Source organism: Salmo salar, chromosome 24, assembly GCF_965601325.2.
Source record: "Salmo salar chromosome 24, fSalSal1, whole genome shotgun sequence".
Classification (NCBI taxonomy): Eukaryota; Metazoa; Chordata; class Actinopteri; order Salmoniformes; family Salmonidae; genus Salmo; species Salmo salar.
In genome coordinates, this window is record NC_138314.1 from 10935134 (window position 1) to 10957300 (window position 22167).

Sequence of the window (22167 nt, forward strand, 5' to 3'; positions counted from 1 at the left end):
TAGATTTGAGAATTTCAACTCTTCGCAGCAAGGGGAAACTGTCTGCTTTGAAAATATATTTATTCCCAACTGTGTAATGTGAGCGGTAGGCATACACGACACCCTGTGATTTGTAATAGTGTTGTTGTTGGATGCACCTATCTTTTGTTGATGTTAATTGCTGAAAAAGAACATTACTCCAATTTTAATAATTGTAATGGTTCTAGTTTCTTACAGTATATGCAATGGGTGCATGGCCCATGAGCACTATGCACATGTTTATATAGATTGGTGTCTATTAATTGAGTAGCATTTAGATAACTGGTCAGTAGTTCAATCAGATTTCAACCAAAAAACAGATAAGGTGTATTTTTTTTTATGACGCTGAAAAGAACCCCAGGCTGTAGTGACGCCACAACACTACGATGCAGTACCTTAGACCGCTGCGCCACTCGGGAGCCCACACCTTAATGTGAGATGAAACACATTGAACTGACTCAGAAATCGGAATCCAGGCTATGACACAAATAAATACAAAAAAATTGCAGGGCTCCCCTATTCCCTATATAGTGTACTACTTTTGACCAGGGCCCATGATGTATTATATAGGGAATAGGGTACCATTTGGGACGCACTCGCACAGGTTGAGTGTTTCAAATGTAATTGGACACAAATGGGGAAAAAACCACATTGGATAAAAAAAAAAGAAAAGCACACTGGCGGGCTGCTGTGCGAGTATTTGTACAACATGCTATTTTCATTACTGCTTTTGATTTAATTTAGCCAATTTAAGTGAAACTGTAGAAAAGGAACTAAACCTTGTTAAACTCAGTGTTATTCCATTGTGGAAAACAAAATGGATATTACATTCCACATGTAATTGCCTTCCTTCCATGTTAGTTTCTCCCACAATACACAAACTTTACTGTTCACATCAATCAAAGGGAGTAATTGTAAATGGGTGATGCTATTGATTTACTGTAATTAATTTCAGTGAATTTCTACTTTTTGGGCGTAGAAAGAATTCAATGTTAGCCACCTTGATGGGGAGTATTTATGTACTCCGTTGAATTCATGTTTTGGGAAAGGTACTCTACACTTAACTATATTATATTATACTTAGCTATATAAGTTAGCATATAGCAGCACCCTCACACATTCAGCCTTATGTGCCTTCATGCTTCTAATTCCCTAGCCCTGCTCCCTCGGTTATTTCCTCACAGTTCCTCCAAGCAGGGCCGGATCTAGCCTTTTGGGGGCCCTAAGAGAGATTTCGGTCGGGGCCTTCTAGCAGTTGGGGGCCCTAAGCGACTGCTTATGTCGCTTCTGCCTGGAGCTGGCCCTGCATCCAAGACAGCAAATGATGAGCTTCATTATTAAGCCAAGCAATTACATTCCCAAGCTTGGTCAGGCAGTGTAGTGAAGAGCTCTCCCTGCTCCCTCTATTTATTTCCTTAAGATAAGACAGATCTAGGTGGAATAGGAATGTGCTGGAGCCACATTGCTCAGGGGAGGAGAGGTAGCATTTGGGACGCAATATGGAGGCGGGCCAGCTACACAACCCCACTTTGTGTTCCCTTATCTTTTTTGATTAACCTCCTGACTGGCGACCATAGCAGCGGTGGCGATAGCTCCATCACAGCCCTCCCCTGTCTGTATGTATGTCAGGTTCACACAGACATGAACACACAGAGGCAAGTTCAAAGCCTTTGATTTGGCTCAGTCTGTGTGTGCGTGCTCGTGTGTAAACTTCTGGGTGGATTACTAACACATTTGGTGGTGGCATCCAACACAGTGTTCAGTAAGCCCCCACGTTATCTTCCTGTCCCTGGGGCTTGTCTTTCAGAGTTGTTTAATCCATGTAATTGTCTTGATCAGATATCCAACAATTAAAAAAGTTACCCCACCCACACTGTCACAGGCTACGCCACTGGCATCTATAGACCTTCTATGGCTCCTCAGCACTGTTGGCACTACGAACTCTGTTTGTATCCCAAATGGCACCCTATTTCCTAGTGATGGGGGAAAAAATTGATACAGTTACATATCGGGATATTATTGTTGACGATATATTGTATCGTTTTGACAATATCGCAATATTATTTTTACGGTAGTTGGCTATACTTGCACCTTAACTCATTCATAACTTGTTCTCCATGTTCCTTTTTAAATACAGAGCCAATTTGTTTTCAGCACTTTTTAAACTGTATTTCTTAGCCATATAGTGAACATTGAATCGTAATAAAATCACAGTATGGAATTGCAATACATATAGAATCATGAGAATCGCAATATATATCGTATCGCCACCTAAGTATCGTGATAATATAATTTTGTGAGGTCCCTGGCAATTCCAGCCCTACTATTTCCTACTGTTTGACTACTAATGTAGTGCATTTATTTTGACTAGGGCCCATAGGGCTCTGGACAAAAGCAGTTCACTATATGGGAAATACGGTGCCATTTGGACACACCCTGTGAAATCCTCAGAGAATCAGCCATGACACGATGACTCAGCATTTCTATGCTCTTACCTGTTTAAAAACTTTAGAGTGTGTCACCTTGCAACTACAGTAAGTGCACAGGAGAGTAGGGAAGGGACAAAGACCCAGTCGTACAGTAGTGTCACCCAGAAAAGAAAAGCTGCACACTCTCAGAGCCAATGCAATACATTTATCAACACTTCCACAGCTATGCTGCTGAGTGTCACCCACCCATATGTCTCTAAAGGCGTCTGTCTGCATGCTAGGTTCGGATTGCTCCTAATGTCTGTGCCTCGCATACTCCCTATAAAGGCTGCTTGAAAAATGAGAAAAAAATTGCTATAGTCCTGTTTGTCCCTGTTGAGACGCCGTAACCAGTATACACTTCCTCAAAATAGTCTGAATTAATATAAGATAGGTCAAGAAATTTGTAATTAATTTATAATTTTTGGTGCACTATTTCTCAATTGAAAAAATGTGCATGAAAATGAGTCATCTCTCGTTGAACGACAACAAACTTCATTGAATAATCTTTACTGTTGACCAATCACCGACGAAGCAGCGTAGACTTCGGCTACCAAAATTTGGCTTGCCTCAAGAAAAAAATGTGGCGCACGAACAGCCTGAAAAAAACCTTGCCGAAAATGAAAACAATGTCACAAATTGTTGTCATAATATACACAAACTGTTTCGGAATGGAAGCATGAGGAAGCCTTACTTGTCACCCACCCAGGTCTCTGATTGTATCTACACTATATATACAAAAGTATGTGTACACCCCTTCAAATTAGTGGATTTGGTTATTTCAGCCACATCCGTTGCTGACAGGTGTTTAAAATCGAGCACACCACCATGCAATCTCCATAGGGAAACATTCAAATCAAAAATCAAATCAAATGTATTTATATAGCCCTTCTTACATCAGCTGATATATCAAAGTGCTGTACAGAAACCCAGCTTAAAACCCCAAACAGCAAGCAATGCAGGTGTAGAAGCACAGTGGCTAGGAAAAACTCCCTAGAAAGGCCAAAACCTAGGAAGAAACCTAGAGAGGAACCAGGCTATGAGGGGTGGCCAGTCCTCTTCTGGCTGTGCCGGGTGGAGATTATAACAGAACATGGCCAAGATGTTCAAATGTTTATAGATGACCAGCATGGTCAAATAATAGTAATCACAGTGAACAGATCAGGGTTCCATAGCCGCAGGCAGAACAGTTGAAACTGGAGCAGCAGCACGGCCAGGTGGACTGGGGACAACAAGGAGTCATCATGCCAGGTAGTCCTGAGGCATGGTCCTAGGGCTCAGGTCCTGCGAGAGAGAGAAAGAAGGAAAGAGAGAATTAGAGAGAGCATACTTAAATTCACACAGGACACCGGATAAGACAGGAGAAATACTCCAGATATATCAGACTGACTCTAGCCCCCCAACACATAAACTACTGCAGCATAAATACTGGAGGCTGAGACAGGAGGGGTCAGGAGACACTGTGGCCCCATCCGATGATACCCCCGGACAGGGCCAAACAGGCAGGATATAACCCCACCCACTTTGCCAAAGCACAGCCCCAACACCACTAGAGGGATATCTTCAACCACCAACTTACCATCCTGAGACAAGGCTGAGTATAGCCCACAAAGATCTCTGCCACGGCACAACCCAAAGGGGGGGCGCAAACCCAGACAGGAAGATCACGTCAGTGACTCAAACCACTCAAGTGACGCACCCCTCCTAGGGACAGTATGGAAGAGCACAAATAAGCCAATGACTCAGCCCCTGTAATAGGGTTAGAGGCAGAGAATCCCAGTGGAGAGAGGGGAAATGGCAGTAGATTGGCCTTACTGAAGACCTCAGTAACTTTCAACGTGGCACCGTCATAGAATGCCACCTTTCCAACGAGTCAGTTTGTAAAAATTCTGCCCTGCTAGAGCTGCCCTGGTCAACTGTAAGTGCTGTTATTGTGAAGTGGAAACGTCTAGGTGCAACAACAGTTCAGCCACGAAGTGGTAGGCCACACAAGTTCACAGAACGCAACCGCTGAGTGCTGAAGCGCATAGCAGGTAAAAATCGTATGTTCCCGATTGCAACACTCTCTACCGAGTTCCAAACTGCCTCTGGAAGCAACGTCTGCACAAGAACTGTTCATTTGGAGCTTAGTGAAATGGGTTTCCATGGCCGAGCATCCCACACAAGCCTAAGATCACCATGGGCAATGCCAAGAATCAGCAGAAGTGGTGTAAAACTCGCCGCCATTGGACTCTGGAGCAGTTTAAACGCGTTCTCTGGAGTGATGAATCACGCTTCACCATCTGGCAGCCCGATGGATGAATCTGGGTTTGGCGGATACCAGGAGAACGCTACCTGCCCCAATGCATTGTCAACTGTAAAGTTTGGTGGAGGAGGAATAATGGTCTGGGGCTGTTTTTCATGGTTTGGGCTAGGCCCCTTAGTTCCAGTGAAGGGAAATCTTAATGCTACAGCATACAATGACATTCTAGGTGATTCTGTGCTTCCAACTTTGTGGAAACAGTTTAGGGAAGGCCCTTTCCTGTTTCAGCATGACAATGCCCCCATACACAAAGTGAGGCCATACAGAAATGGTTTGTCGAGATCGGTGTGGAAGAACTTGACTAGCCTGCACAGAGCCCTGACCTCAACCCAATTGAACACCTTTGGAATGAATTTATACGCCGACTGTGAGCCATGCTTAATTGCCCAACATCAGTGCCCGGCCTCACTAATGCTCTTGTGGCTGAATGGAAGAAAGTCCCCACAGCAATGTTCCAACATCTAGTGGAAAGCAGCAAAAGGGGGGACCAACTCCATGTTAAAGCCATGATTTTGGAATGAGATGTTCGACGAGCAGGTGTCCACGTACTATTGGTCATGTAGTGTATCTTTATCTCAGTTTGACATGACGACAGCTAATCTTTCTGGGTTCCAAACACGCAACAAAAATACATTACAGACAAAATACTTTACTGTCACCCTCCCAAGCCTCAGTCTCCTCTCTGCTCCAGGAGATTAGAGGTCCTCCCTTGCCCACAGTCCTCCCGGGCCCCAAACCCCCACAAAAACACACAGCCTCAACCTGGAGAAGATGACCATCACTCTGTTGGCTCAATCTTCGTCATAATGAAATCACAGGACCCCCTCGTGTCTGTGTGGGGGCCCTGGAAACCTGCTGTCCGTCAAGCCTGTAACACTGATAACCGCATCCTAATTGAAACAAATGTGCCAATTAGGCAATTCATCTCTCACATCCTCCGCCACACACTTACAGGGCTAATTTGTCCCGCCACAGTTTCTCTTCTTCCTTCTGCCGGGCGTATCTTTTCATCATTACCCCTAAGGCTGTTAGCAGCGGCAGGCGACAGCCTGGGAATGTAGAGCAAGTGCTACAGATCAGCAGTGAGGGCCAGGCAGATTGTTCCACTCTTTAATTGCCTCTTTCAACTTGCAAATTTCCCCTGATCAAATTGAAATAAATACATGAAGAGGGAAAATACTCTTCTGCCACCGCCACTGTCGCGTCATCCAGTCGGCTCTCATCCAGTGATACATTGTTTTAATCATGGAACATTAGAGTAAATTCCCAGTCTTTTCCCCCCTTATCGTTTAGCTTTAGTACATGAACTGCTTGCCTCTGATGCCACCCTGCTAAAAGGTATCTTTTAATTGCACCTTGGAAACTGGAATCCAATGAATGTGTTTTCCAAGACTTGTTTAAAGTGAAGGGAAAAAAGGCTATTCCCAGTTCTACTCTTTCTAGGTCATACAGTATAGTCTTCAATGACATCAGATTGGTTGTAGTTTATAGTAGCCCTGCTGCAGTGAATACAGTAGGCCTATCCATGAACAATGATTGTGAGTATGGGTTTGTGTGCGCCCAGTGCAATAAGTGTGCACGTTTTTTGCAGTTCGAAAACACTCCATGCGTTTGCTTTTTAGGAGCACCCTATAAATCCATCAACCAACCCTATTCTTCCAGTGTGAATGCAATTTGCAAAAGCAGCGATGCAGTTCCATATACCAGGGTAGGAGCAGTAAAGCATCACTAAGTTTATAATTCATAATTCGTTTTTCCTCTCTGTGTCTGTGTTGCTGGTAATGGGTATGGCCCTCCTCTGACTGCCTAATGGCTGTGGTCACGTGATTGGGTGATGTGGTTTGGTTGTATAGGTTGTGTGCTGTAATAAGTCTGTAATAACTCTCTCTCTCTCTCTCTCTCTGGGCAGGTGGAGTGGTTGAAGAACGAAGAGCTAGTGAGCTCCCTGACGGATGACAACATTGACACCCGAGCTGACCACAATCTCATCATTAACGAGGCACGACTGTCCGACTCGGGAAACTACACGTGCCTGGCCAGCAACATTGTGGCTAAGAGACGCAGTGCCACAGCCACTGTGGTTGTTTTTGGTAAGGCTCCAGTCCCGGCTTCTGTGTTTGTCTAATGTAGACCTCGTTTCCCAGACACAGATAATGGAGAAAAATGTTTTGTGCGACAGTAGGTTTAATCAGTGCTAGCGAACCAGCCCAAAGTGTTTAAGGTGCGCCTCAGATCAAGTTGCTGTGTGTTTCATGCACCCACACAAATGAATGAGACCCATCTCAGTGTTTTTGTTAAGAAAGATGTTAGATAAATGTATTATTCAAAGAGTTAATTCACTGCCTCCGTATTTATGAAATGTTATGAAAGGGAATATGCTACTGTTTCTTAATCTCATTTAAAGACATGTCGCCTATGAATTATGCATTCGCCAGAGGCCTTGGAGCAATGCGGTGGCTCACAAGCTTTGGTAGCATTTGGTAGAAAACTTTTTGCCTCCACTTCTCCACTCATACAAATCACAGAGCAAACAAATCAGACCACAAAGTGGTTGACTACTTAGTAAGAGAACCTCTCATTCATTCTGACTTCATCTGCCCGACTGTATTAATGTGCAGTGGCCTATTTAAATGGATTCCTCTTAACAATTTTGTTCTTAGTTTTTTTTTCTCTTTGATTCAAAGAGCTTTGACAATTGAGCTGAGAATTAATGGAAGAGTAGTTCACATTTTCCCCATTTGATGTACTGTACTCAGTATTTTCAAGCTTCTAGTGATGTTGAAACGTCATGGAGCATTGCTAGTCATTAATACCGCTAAACTGTTGTCTATATAGTTAACTCTGTGGGAGATTAGATTAGTTTAAATAAAGATTCCCTCTTTTCCTCTCGCATTCTCTCACCCATCTTTCTTTCTTTCGCTATCTTTTTCTCTCTCTATCCATCTGTCTCTCCATCCATCTCTCTCTCTCACTCTCTCTGTCTCTCTCTCTCTCTGTCTGTCTCTCTCTCTCTCTCACCCCTACCTCTCTCTCTGTAGTGAACGGTGGTTGGTCGCTGTGGACAGAGTGGTCTCCTTGTAACGTGCCCTGTGGTCGGGGTGTCCAGAAACGCTCCCGTACCTGTACCAACCCTGCCCCACTCAACGGAGGAGCTTTCTGCCAGGGCATGTCTGTGCAGAAGATCACCTGTAATGCGCTCTGTCCAAGTAAGCCCTTCTGCCTCATGAAGTACTGTAGAGCTGGTGAATAAGACATAGCCTCGTTCAACCATCGTGATCTTGCGAGATCACATTCCGTTTCTCTCCTCGCCGAGGTCAGTCTGTTTCACCAGGCAATAATATACTGTTATCTATTGGGCATGTCTCAAAGGGCAAAGCAATTTGACTTGCAAGGACATACATATAGTATGCTCAACTTTATGACTTTATGAATATAGTAGGCTTGTGTGCCATGCAGGCATCTAAGTGCAGAGTAAACATGTGATTACAACATCTGGCTATGCAAGACTATGACAACTTTATTAAATTGTGTGTGAGTCCTATATTCTTTGTAGTTTATATATGTTGTATGCTGCTGCATGCCTGCCATGGTGGTCTGAATTAGTTTACTTATATATATATATATATATATATACAGTTGAAGTGGGAAGTTTACATACACTTAGGTTGGAGTCATTAAACTCATTTTTCAACCACTCCACAAATTTCTTGTTAACAAACTATAGTTTTGGCAAGTCGGTTAGGACATCTACTGTGTGCATGACACAAGTAATTTGTCCAACAATTGTTCACAGACAGATTATTTCAATTATAATTCACTGTATCAGTTTACATACATTAAGTTGACTGTGCCTTTAATTTAAACAGCTTGGAAAATTCCATAAAATGATGTCGTAGCTTTATAAGCTTCTGATAGGCTAATTGACATAATTTGAGTCAATTGGAGGTGTACCTGTGGATGTATTTCAAGGCCTACCTTCAAACTCAGTGCCTCTTTGCTTGACATCATGGGAAAATCAAAAGAAATCAGCCAAAACCTCAGAAAATTGTAGACCTCCACAAGTCTGGTTCATCCTTGGGAGCAATTTCCAAACGCGTGAATGTACCACGTTCATCTGTACAAGCAATAGTACACAAGTATAAACACCATGGGACCACGCAGCCGTCATACCGCTCATGATGGAGACGCATTCTGTCTCTTAGAGATGAACGTACTTTGGTGCGAAAAGTGCAAATCAATCCCAGAACAACAGCAAAGGACCTTGTGAAGATGCTGGAGGAAACAATTACAAAGTATCTATATCTACAGTAAAATGAGTCCCATATCGACATAACCTGAAAGACCGCTCAGCGAGGAAGAAGCCACTGCTCCAAAACCGCCATAAAAAAGCCAGACTACGGTTTGCAACTGCACATGGGGACAAAGATCGTACATTTTGTAGAAATGTCCTCTGGTCTGATGAAAGAAAAATAGAACTGTTTGTCCATAATGACCATCGTTATGTTTGGAGGAAAAAGGTGGAGGCTTGCAAGCTGAAGAACACCATCCCAACTGTGAAGCACGGGGGGTGGCAGTATCATGTTATGGGGGTGCTTTGCTGCAGGAGGGACTGGTGCACTTCACAAAATAGATGGCCTCCTGAGGATGGAAAATGACGTGGATATATTGAAGCAACATCTCAAGGCATCAGTCAGGAAGTTAAAGCTTGGTCGCAAATGGGTCTTCCAAATGGACAATGACCTCAAGTATACTTCCAAAGTTGCGGCAAAATGGCTTAAGGACAACAAAGTCAAGGTATTGGAGAAAAAGCCCTGATCTCAATCCTATAGAAAATGTGTGGGCAGAACTGAAAAGCATGTGCGAGCAAGGAGGCCTAAAAACCTGAATCAGTTACACCAGCTGTGTCAGGAGGAATGGGCCAACATTCACCCAACTTATTGTGTGAAGCCTGTGGAAGGCTACCCGAAACGTTTGACCCAAGTTAAACAATTTAAAGGCAATGCTACCAAATACTAATTGAGTGTATGTAAACTTCTGACCCACTGGGAATGTGATGAAAGAAATAAAAGCTGAAAGAAATAATTCTCTCTACTATTATTCTGACATTTCACATTCTTAAAATAAAGTGGTGATCCTAACTGACCTAAGACAGGGAATTTTTACTCGGATTAAATGTCAGGAATTGTGAAAAACTGAGTTTAAATGTATTTGGCTAAGGTGTATGTAAACTTCCGACTTCAACTGTATATTATAATATTTTGTATTTTTGTTTACCATTATTTTATCAGGGAGTCATACTGAGACCAATGTCTCTTTTACAGATGAGCCCTGAACTACAGAAATGGCAGAAATACACATATCAAAATATAAGTACATAAAGCAAACACATTCATCCATAATAAGGTCCTCAATCAGCTTTCTGAATTGCCCTAGAGGCACCAAAACATCACATTTAAGAACATGTTGAAGATTGTTCCACAAATAAGGTGCAACTCAATAGAGGCCAACGGAATTTCCATTACTGAGACCGGGTGTGATAAATTACAGTATATGTCTAAAGGTTAGTAATGATGTTAGGCCAATGTCTTTTCTGTGTCTATTCCTGCACCAGACAATAGTTTGTAGTAGTTCTCAATTCTAATTAATGTAACTGTGAATTTTCACAGAAAATTCTGAACTGTTTCCGCACAAGTCAATCACAAGGGGGAGACTGGATCTGTTAGGGAAGAAGCTATATGAAGAGAGAGCACAATATGTATGCACACAGAGGGCTTATAGAACAGAGAGCTTATAGAACTCATGGAATCCTACAAAAGAAATCGCCTTCTTCAGAGCTTGTGCGGAGAGACGGCTTAAGGTCGCCGAAAAAGTGCTTCCAAGAAATCTCTTTTTGGCACCATATGGGTTCCTCCTAGATCCAATGACACAGGCGACAGAGGAACCTGAGTTTTAACGTGCACGGTTAAATCAGGGGATTTCATTTCACATCCTGCAGATAGAGAGAGACAATTGATCCCATTATGTGAGGAGGACCTGAGGGTTAATGTGGACTAAATGTTCTTTGAGATGGACCATCGCCTCACCTTCTGTCTGTCTGTGTGTTCCTTGTTCCATTTCCTCCCCCAAAGTTGACGGTGGCTGGGAAAAGTGGAGTGAGTGGACGGCGTGCAGTGTGCAGTGTGAAAGACAGCGTAGAAGGGAGTGCAATAACCCACCACCCAGACACAGGGGCATTATGTGTGAGGGGCCCAGCAATGCCACCGAGAACTGCACTGGAGGGATGTGTACCCAGAGTAAGTCCCTTACTCTTTTCTCTGAAGGATTTCTTTCTTTTCTACATTGCCATCTTAACCTCGACTATCATCTCCATAAGCCGTATCTCCATTACACCCATCATAACATGACTTCTCATTAACACATCTGAACAGCTGGCCACAGACCGATTTGCTAGACAAATAAACACACTGGAATGATGTCCACATTGCTGGAGCGCATCGCACTCGATGCGCGATAACACTATGGTAATCCCTCCTGTGGTGTTCAGGTGAAACATCCCCCGTGTCACAAGAGCATATACTGTAGCTATCACTGAAGACATGGAGAGTGTATTCCGTTTTGACCACAGTTTGTATGTTTTGACCATGGTTGTCAAAGCAATTTAGTAACTGATGCAGTATCATTACCCGCCCCCGTAATGCTTCATTTTACATTTGCATAATTTAGTGATAAACTCATGAATGAGGTTTTGAAATCAATATTGAGTTACACATGGTCTGATCTACTGCAAACTAGAGTCACGCTTGCGTTGTCAAAATGGGGTCCATGATGTAATGTTAAGGGTCATAAACTGTGACAGTAATTACCTGACTAAAAGGAAATCTTACACGCATACAGTCCCTGAATGGGATAAAAGAAAGAGGCATCAGCATGTTTTAAAAAGTAGGACTGGTATTTTGGGCTAGTATGGTAGACGTATTTGTAAGCTCCAATTTTCCATTGGTGAAAATACAATTTACGAAAATATTATAACTTTTTCTCTTTGTAAAGGAGAGAGATAATCATGGTATTTTTCAGACCCATTTGCCAGTCTCTCCCTTGGCCACTTCTATCCATGTGGATATTGAGTCTGGTAATGAAGCCATGCATCATTATCTGAGCAGTCTGTATCTGTATTGGCATATCTCAGTGGTAGGGCCTCTCCACATGATTTGAGTCAGAAAGAAGTGCACTAGTAGGATACCTCACTCACACAGGGCTGGCGTTTAATCACCTTGCTCTGCATGCGTCCCAAATGGCAACTTTTTCCCTTTATAGGGCACTACTTTTGTAGGGAAGTTGTCCACTATAAAGGGAATAGGGTGCCATTTGGGACACAGCCAGGGCTGGTGTTTAATCACCTCTGTCTCTCTCTCTCTTTTCTGTCTCATTCTGTGTCTGTCTTTGCAGATGGAAAGCTGCTGCATGATGTTAAACCTCAAAGTGAGTCCTTCCTTTCTGCATTTCTTTTATTTTCAACCCCCAACTCTTGAAACAGGCTAGCTGTCTACCTAATTTGTGAGGCATACAATTGTAACTAGATGAAAGTTCAGGAAACCAGAATCAGGATATTACCATTTTTTTTATTTTTTTTATGAGAAGCTTTTTTTAGACCTCTACCTATTAGTTAACTTTAATTTCCCTGCATTTTATACAGCCATCACACCCATCCAAAACGCTTGTAGTCAGGTTCTGAACAGAACTATAACCGTAGAATTAGGAATTCGAATAATTTGAGTAATTGAATAGGATCTCTATTACTATAAACAGGTTCTACCATTCTATCACTCAGCTGTTCACTCTTCACGAGCGTGACATCACAACGTGCTCTCCTTCTCGGATTGAGCCGAGAGATTGATCGGTTGTGACAACTGAACATATGCTATATTGTAAGGGATTAATGCAGTGTAATTATGCAAACGAGCTAATTTGACCAATTTTCAGTGTGTCCTCACTTGTATTCCCCTGGTGGGTCTCAGCTCAAACACTCTCTTCCCCTTGCATACCGCCTGACACCTCCTGAAATGATTCAGGTGCTACCTTGACTGGAGCCTCAGCAGTGATTGTAATGAGACTTCATTAGGCTGACAGACAGGCTCACTCACTGTGCCTGGTTTGCAGTGCATTCTGGGTCAAACAATTCAGTGGAGAGTTCTAGAAGGGGGAGACAGACATCTGGTGAGTGATCATACTAACGGGGCTACTCTAAATTAATTTGCTTCGGATCATTTCCTGTCACTGTCAGACATTGGCCATTGGGCCATACTATGTAGTTTAATATGTACCATTAGGCTTATTGGATATAGACTAGTGGGTCTGAAGGCAGTTCTCTCTCTCACTGTTAACAGCTTTATGAATGACTTGTGTAACAGCAGTGTAGAGGCGAGATTCTGCGTGCTCATCTATTCCTCTGTGCGCTGCATAATGTAGCATAGGAAGATGAGCCTGTTGGATGAGCAGTTGAACTGTGCCTTGGGATGGACAGCCATCACAGTGCTCTACACTGTGCTTTCAAATGAATTCACTTCTCTCCAAAAGCTCCTAGTGATAATGTCAAAGACAATACTGCGTATTTTAATGACTATTTTAGATGCCTCAGAATGTCACCACAAAATAATCACTACCATCACCATTCTCACGTTTTCCTCTTCAGTGTCTCTGTACTGTACCTTGGTTGAACTTCTTGCATGTTATTGTTTACACTTAGCAAACATCCATTGAGACTGTTGTTTCTGTGTTGGTCTGTGTGTGTACCAGGTATGGACGGCTCCAACGACGTGGCTCTCTACTCTGGGCTGGGGTCGGGAGTCGTAGTTGTGGCTGTCCTTGTGGTGGCAGTCATGCTGTACAGGAGGAGCCAGAGTAACTACGGCGTTGACGTCATTGACTCATCCGCGCTCACCGGGGGCTTCCAGTCTTTCACCTTCAAGACCACCAGACAAGGTGAGCTAGCGCTGCCTTTCACTTTATGGAGACATGCCCGGTTGCGCACAAGGCCAAACGGAAGGCAGGATTTTTCAAGGACCCTTTCGACAGGCTGCTTCTGCTGGTGATTGATTGCATGTGTTTGCATTGAGGCTGCACGGTGGCGGCACTGTGCAAACCCTGCACATCTGCCTCAAATTTATATTCTCATAACCGCTGAAAGGATCTGTCCTTCTATTTTGACAGACCAGTTCTTCTGTTATTGCTGAGATAGGTAATCAATCTTTGAAAGACACATCCTGTGTCCACCTGGCCGCAGACCACACACACGCATGGCTGTCAAGCAACCAATCCCCCTTCCCTGCCGTCAGATAGCCCCAGCCAAATCCACTGATGGATAAATGTGAAAAGCATGGAACACTGAACATCAATTGCATTTTTGTTGTGCACAGCAATAACTTCTGTTCATAACAGTGTCTGGGGCTGTGGCTTGTCCCAGGCATCCTTCCTATTACTGTCAATGACACTTCTGGGTTAGCACAAGCGATAGCCATTGCAGAAGCGGGTGATAAATCCTGGCTGGATGTGACACCACTGTGAAAAACCCTGCCGGAGCCATGCTGAGCCCACTACATCCACCGCTCCCAAGGCCTGGGTTGACACTCATGCCTAGCCCCTCACCACGCGCAGAGCGGGAAGGGGAAGCTGGGGGACTGTGGAGCGCTACATCCGGCAGGCTATCAATCCTATTTAAATAGGCCAGCTTTTCAGGAGCCGCATGCTGTGCCCTCCACCGGCCACCATCACTCCATCCCATTCCCCTCTCCATCAGCTTGCTAATGGAGCAGAAGAAATATAGCTCATATTATCCGCTTTCCCATTTCTAGTCTGGATCCTTCTTTTACAGAGGGAAGGAAAGAAACACAAATGACTAGCGAATATATCATATTTTTCCTGACTGTTCCCCCCAGTCGACCTTATTCAGGTTGATTTTTCATAATCACAATAATATACACAGCGAGAGAAAAACATCGCTTTTCTCAAGTGGGTTCTTCATAAGAAATTAGTAGCTTTTCATGGCTTTTTAATTGATTTTAAAAGTCCCTTAAATGCTTTAGATCCACCCCCTCATGTGGCAGGAGCTATGGCAGAGTGGTGAATGAATCTTTAGGCCTGACCCTGTCTATGCACTACTGCTGGCCGTGAGCAAATTTAATTTAATTTTTTTTTTTTTATCAGAGGTCCAATTCCAAACCTATCCCTCAAGGTATTCAACGTGAGGTCCATTTCATTAACTTCTGTCTTCCCACTTCCTCCTCAATTCTGTTTTGCTCTACCATCTCCACTGCGCTGAGAAGAAAAAAAATGGTGTGCATGCCAGATTCAAAGTTTAAGCAATGGCCACTGAAAACAAAATTCTGCATGATCTATATGCATTTTCTCAATAGTCCTCTACTATGTCTACTGCAATCAGTAGCAAATCACCACTGATCAGTAACATTTCACACTGCTCAATTTTCTTTATTTCAGTGCCGTCAAATGTAACATTTCCCATGATATCCTTTAATGTGTTTGATTGAAGTGCAATAGATTTTAAAATGGTTAAATTGTATACTTTCATCCCGGTACACATTTTCAGGCACTAGACTAGACGATGAAGTTACAAGGAGAAGCCCTTGATTGAACAATACCCTCTAGTTAGTCTTTCAGTAGAAACAAACACACCCTGAAAGCATGACACAAGTCAAGCCCCCCCAGCAATTAACGATTCCCCTAAAAATAAAACATTAGCCTCCTGCCTTATGCCCCTCGCCAGGCAGCAGCTGGGCAGCAATGACTTTGTGACTCCGCCGTTATCTTGGCACAGGGAGTCCTGGGGCACTAATGTCTAGATGTGCCAGATAGATGCATGCAGTGTTTGGCAGTGTGGTCAGGCGTCTAATGGCTGTGGATGAAGACCACCTCCTTGGACGGTTGAGTTGATTATGAGAGCTGAAGGACCCTCATTTACAGGACGGTCACCCAGACCTCCTTAGCACCTTCCTAGCCACAGACACAAGCACGCACACACACACTTACTCACACACACACACATTTACTCACACACACACACACACACACACACACACACACACACACACACACACACACACACACACACACACACACACACACACACACACACACACACACACACACACACACACACACACACAACCCCAGCGCTGTGCTGAGCTGTGACCACAGACAGAGAAGGACTGTGTCCTCCAGGAGGATGACTTTGTGTACAGAGAGGAACTGACTCCGACTCCAACAGATGGATTATGGAAATCAAGCTGTGTATGCTTGGTAATTAAATCTACCTCTGACCAGTGACTATGGCTCAGCCCTGACCTGGATAGCTACAGTATATTTTATCCAGGTTATGTACCTGTACTGTAACTCTGTGTTAGTCACATACCCTGACATGTTATTCACACTGAAAAGCCTGTTTTCCATCAGTTGACAGAGTGTGCTCCCTGCTCAGTGGACTTCACTTCAGCCAATGGCTCCAGCAGAGAGAGCTAGGGTATTTAGATGACGGCATGACTTTGTGGCTGTGTGTTCCACTCCATCTCTCTAGGGAGCCCACTGCTTCTCAACCCCTCTCTGCAGCCAGACCTGACAGTGGGCCGGACTTATAGCAGCCCCATCTGCTTCAAGGACTCCATAGACAATAAAGAGCTCTTTGACCCCCTGCCAGACATCAAGGTCAAAGTTCAGAGCTCCTTTATGGTTTCACTAGGTGTGGACGACCGCGCTGAGTACCACGCTCCCAAAGGCCATCCGCCCGAGACCTTCCCCAGGGGGCTGAACCGAGACTACAGCAACAGCACTGTGGAGCGACGGAGCACCAAGAAGGGCCTGCTCACCCCCAACGGGCCCCCCCTCACACCCACTAAAGATCAGATGAGAACCACGGGCGTGTTTGGGCATCTGGGCGGCCGGTTGGTGGTGCCAAATACTGGTGAGTTCAATATGTTTAAAGACTGAATTACACTTGAAGCTGTGTTTAGAGCTGAATTAGACAGTTTGTGCTGCCAAATACCGGTAAAGTACAGTACATGGGTTTAATGAAGAAAGATGGGACGACTACTCTCTGATGATGGCTACTCTGTGCTAATATCTCATTCTAGCATTTTGTATTCTATTCTAATGGAAAATAAAGTTGTCAGTTTAGCAAAAACATGCACACGCTTGACTAATTACAAGTAGAGGTAGTCTAAGTGAATGTCTTGGTTAGTGAAAGCAGGGATACATCTCAAATGACACCCTATTCTCTATGGGCCCTGGTGAAAGCTAGTGCACTATGAAAACAGTAGGGTGTCATTTGGGACTCAGGCCAGGTCCCTTTAATATCAATGGAGTCTAATGCATGTTGCTACAGTACAGTAGGATTCATTAATGTTGTTTCCCAGATAGGTCAAGTACAGGAAGCTAGTATAGCTGTTTGTTATTCCTCTACATTCCCACCAGCCCTCCCAGGCAAACGGGGGTCAGGCCTCTTATCATAGACAATGACTACAAGTAGAGGGTGTAGATGAGTTTGCTATGAGGACTGCCACAGTTGTCAGGGGTCAACAGTTCCATGTGAACTGTAGCTTTGACATCTCTCTCCCGGTCCCTGGTGTGTGTAGGGCCCTCGGCTTTGTTGGAGAGGCACTGATGGAGAGGCACAGGGAAATCAGGCTCCTTCAGTCTGATGGTTGTGTGTGAGTGGAGAGAGTCACAGCGGTCAAGTGGACCACTCTCACATCTACAATGTCTTTAACGATGCTGAACGGACGACCATACATGGCCGACACCTGGCTAACTGCCAGTCTCTTCTTTCAGGATGAATACATGTCCTACACACTCAAGCACAAGTGTAAACGCACATGAACATGTACGCACACACACAGACCGACAACGTTCAATACAATCTCAGACATCAGTCAGTCGTGTGGGACGTAAACTGATGATGAACAAACTTTGGTGGTGTGAGCATAATCTTCTGGGCTAAGGATGTTGTTCCCTGTCACTCTGGGGATTTAAGAGGTCCTGGAGGGCTCCTGCACAGCCATCCCCAGTGAAACATCTGACAGGGTGGCAGGTGTTGGTTTAATGAACGCTAACTGGTTGATTTGCAAGAGGGGAGATGACAGGCAGGGGGATGACAAAACACTTCCATTGCTGTTTATAGACAGGCAGATATTGAATCTCCTATACAGCTGCTATACCCCAGTCTCCCGCTAACCCTTTGTAAGGTTTCAGACAGGGTTTTTAGGCATTGTAGAAGGTCAATGGCATTGTTTCCAATATAGGAATGGTGCTATGAAGCTGTGTGGTTGTGCTGATGCGCAATATTGAATGTCTAGTCCTGCACTTAAGTCTTTCACCAGTACAGGTCAACACAGTCACAGATATACAGTGCCTTGCAAAAGTATTCAAACCCCTTGGATTTCTTCACATTTTATTGTGTTACAAAGTTGGATTAATTGTATTTTTTCCCCAACAATCTACACAAAATAGACTGTCAAAGTGGAAGAAAAATTTGATGTATAATTTTTTTTATTAATTAATAAAACAGAAATATAGCCGTTACGTAAGTATTCAGCTCCCTGAGTGAATGCATTTTAGAAACACCTTTGGCATCGATTACAGTTGTGAGTCTTATTGGGTAAGGCTCTAAGAGCTTTGCCCACCTGGATGATGCAATATTTGCCCATTATTCTTCAAGCTCTTTCAAGATTTTGGGGATAGATTTGCAGCAGATTTAAGTCAAAACTGTAACGTGGCCACTCAAGAACAGTCACTGTCTTCTTGGTAAGCAACTCCAGTGTACAGTGCCTTCGGTAAGTATTCAGACCCCTTGACTTTTTCAACATTTTGTTACGTTACACCCTTATTGTAAAATTGATTCATTTGTGTTTTTTCCTCATCAATCTACACACAATACCCCATAATGAAAACAGGTTTTTAGAAATGTTTGCTAATTTATAAAACATTTAAAACCTTAAATATGACATTTACATAAGTATTCAGACCCTTTACTCAGTACTTTGTTGAAGCACCTTTGACAGTGATTACAGCATCAAGTCTTCTTTGGTATGATGTTACAAGCTTAGCACACCTGTATTTGGGGAGTTTCTCCCATTTTCCTCTGCAGATCCTCTCAAGCTCTGTCAGGTTGGATGGGGAGCGTTGCTGCACAGCTATTTTCAGGTCTCTCCAGAGATGTTCGATCGGGTTTGAGTCTGGGCTCTAGCTGGGCCACTCAAGGACATTCAGAGTTGTCTTGGCTGTGTTCTTAGGGTCGTTGTCCTGTTGGAAGGTGAACCTTTGCCCCAGTCTGAGGTTCTGAGTGCTCTGGAGCAGGGTTTCATCAATGATGTCTCTGTACTTTTCTCTGTTCATCTTTGCCTCGATCCTGACTAGTCTCCCAGTCCCTGCGGCTGAAAAACATCCCCACACCATGATGCAGCCACCACCATGCTTGAAAATAAGGAGGCAGTTACTCGGTGATGTGTTGTTTGGGATTTTCCCTAAACATAAGGCTTTGCATTTAGGCCAAAAGTGTATTCATTTGCTGTGTTATTTCTTTTCAATATTCCTTTTGTGCCTTTTTGCATACACAATGCATGTTTTGGAATATTTTTATTCTGTATATTTATTTATATTCTTCTTTTCACTCTGTCATTTAGGTCATTATTGTGAGTCACTACAATCATTTTGATCCATCCTCAGTTTTCACAGCCATTGAACCCTTTAAAATCACCAATGGCCTCGAGGTAACATCCCTGAGCAGTTTCATTTCTGTCCTACAGCTCAGTTCAGAATGACGACTGTGTCTTTGATGTGTCTGGGATGTATTTTGTGATATCCAATTACGATCCAATTACGATCTTGTCTCATTTGCTGCAACTCCCCAACGGGCTCGGGAGAGATGAAGGTCGAGTTATTCATCCTCTGAAACATGACCCGCCAAACCGCACTTCTTAACACCCGCCCGCTTAACCCGGAAGCCAGCCGCACCGTTGTGTCGGAGGAAACACCGTTCAACGGACGACCGAAGCAGCCTGCAGGCGCCCGCCCCGCCACAAAGGAGTCGCTAGAGCGCGATGAGCCAAGTAAAGTCCCCCTCAGCCAAACCCTTCCCTAACCCGGACGATGATGGCAAATTGTGCGCCGCCCTATGGGACTGTCGGTCACAGATGGTAGTGACACAGCCTGGGATCAAACCTGGATCTCTAGGGACGCCTCAAGCACTGCGATGCAGTGCCTTAAACTGCTGTGCCACTCAGGAGGCCTGTGTCTGTGTGGTTTAATGCATAATCCACAGCATAATTATTTACTTGACAATGCTTAAAGAGATATTTAATGCCTGATTTGTTATTGTTACACATCTACCAGTCACTGCCCTTCTTTGAGGCTTTATAAAAACTATCTGATCTTTGTAGTTGAATCTGTGCTTGAAATTCGGTACTTGACTGAGGGACCTTACAGATGTTTTATGTATGGGGGACAGAGGAAGGGTTCGTCATTCAAAAATCATGTCAACCCCATGTAATTTATGTGATTTGCTTAGCCAACGTTTACTTCTAAACTAATTAGGCTTGCCTTAATAAAGGGGTGAATACTTATGTGACAACTACAGTATATTTTAGTTATGAATTGATTTATTTAAAAAAAAAATAAGGATATTAATTTTATTTATAGGTTCTTGACAAAACATAAAATCCATTTTAATCCCATTTTGTAACACAATAAAATCTGAAGAAATCCAAGGGGTCAGAATACTTTAGCAAGTAAAGTGTTGGTCCCATGTTTCATGAGCTGAAATAAAAGAGGCCAGAAATGTTCCATAAGCACAAAAAGCTTATTTCTCTCAAAATGTGTGCACAAATTTGCTTATACCCCTGTTATCTGCCAATATAATCAATCCACCTGACAAGTGTGGCATATCAAGAAGCTGATTAAACAGCATGGTCATTACACAAGTGCACCTTGTGCTGTGGACAATAAAAGGCCACTCTAAAATGTGCTGTTTTGTCATACAACACAATGCCACAGATGTCTCAAGTTTTGAGGGAGTGTGTAATTGGCATGCTGACTGCAGGAATGTCCACCAGAGCTGTTGCCAGAGAATTTAATGTTAATTTCTCTACCATAATCCACCTCCAACATTGTTTTAGAGAATTTGGCATCCAACTGGCCTCATAACCGCATACAATGTGTAACCATGGCAGTCCAGGACTTCCACATCTGGCTTCTTCATCTGTGGGATCTTCTGAGACCAGCCACCTGTACAGCTGATGAAACTGAAGAGTAATTCTGTCTGTAATAAAGCCCTTTTGTGGGGGAAAAACTCATTCTGTTTGGCAGGGCCTGGCTCCCCAGTGGGTGTTCCTTTCTCTCAAGTGGGTGGCCCTATGCCCTCCCAGGCCCACCCATGGCTGCACTCCTACCCAGTCATGTGAAATCCATAGATTTAGGGCCTAATTTCCTTCTTTCAATTGAATGATTTCCTTATATGAACTGTAACTTAATAAAGTTTTGTAATTGTTGCATGTTCCGTTTATATTTTTGTTCAGTATAGAAGGAATCAATTTTCTGCTCAACTACAGTATGTACAGGCATCTCAAAGATATCTTTAGTGTTTTGTTGTTGTTGTTATTGTTGTTGACTCTGTTCTTGTGTCTTGCAGGAGTCAGCCTGCTGGTTCCCCATGGTGCGATCACTGAGGACACTTCCTGGGAGATGTACATGGTGATAAATCAGGGAGAGTCCAGGTGAGAGCAGATCTCATGTCCATCTATCTGTATGTCAGTCGCTCTCTACTTCCTCATCTTTCATCATCAAGCCTTACCATTCTTTATCAGTTGAACAATGCTACTTGTTCACCCTTCCTCACCTGTTTTAACCTCATGAGTTAAAAACTTTATAAATACAGAAGTCTCTGGCAGATGGACCCAGCGAGCACCACAGATTATCTAGCACTCTCCACACGAATCATTTAGGTGGCAAGATCAGGCTGATCATTTCCACTGTAACCTCAAAGGTGATATTACAGCTTTGATATCTCGTGTGCAACAAAGAAAGTGCAGCTCATGTGGAGCAATGTGGGTTTATTCCCAATGTAGTCTTGTTTCATTTAGTCTAGCTTACTTCAAGGAGGTAAAGTGTTGATGTGTAGAGTTTGAGTTGGTGGTGATCTAAAAAAAAAAAAAAAGATCTGTTTGTATTTCAAAGCTAGAGCCACCTGTTTTGTACACCCACATTCCTACAACAACTTGGGAAGTGAATTTTAAAGATAGAGCCACCTGTTTTGTACACCCACATTCCTACAACAACTTGGGAAGTGAATTTTAAAGCTTGAGCCACCTGTTTTTTACACCC

At 43.5% G+C, this 22167-nt stretch overlaps 1 protein-coding gene and 1 long non-coding RNA gene across 3 annotated transcripts in view; one reads left to right on the plus strand and one right to left on the minus strand.

Annotated features, from left to right (window-relative positions):
• The window catches only part of unc5db (unc-5 netrin receptor Db), a 232721-nt gene that overhangs the window by 190385 nt on the left and 20169 nt on the right, over nt 1-22167 (plus strand). The window contains exons 5-11 of one of the 2 annotated variants that reach the window (XM_082968481.1): nt 6698-6878; nt 7827-7994; nt 10917-11081; nt 12235-12267; nt 13582-13767; nt 16535-16756; nt 21476-21560. In XM_082968481.1, coding sequence (XP_082824607.1) covers nt 6698-6878; nt 7827-7994; nt 10917-11081; nt 12235-12267; nt 13582-13767; nt 16535-16756; nt 21476-21560 — 1040 coding nt within the window. The remainder of the gene's footprint in view (nt 1-6697; nt 6879-7826; nt 7995-10916; nt 11082-12234; nt 12268-13581; nt 13768-16534; nt 16757-21475; nt 21561-22167) is intronic. The other variant, XM_082968483.1, reaches the window with a different exon arrangement.
• Nucleotides 3337-7992, minus strand: LOC145863939 (uncharacterized). Its single transcript, XR_014382501.1, has 2 exons — nt 7813-7992; nt 3337-3770 (listed from the first exon to the last, which is right to left on the minus strand). It is a non-coding gene; the product is annotated as an uncharacterized LOC145863939 (long non-coding RNA).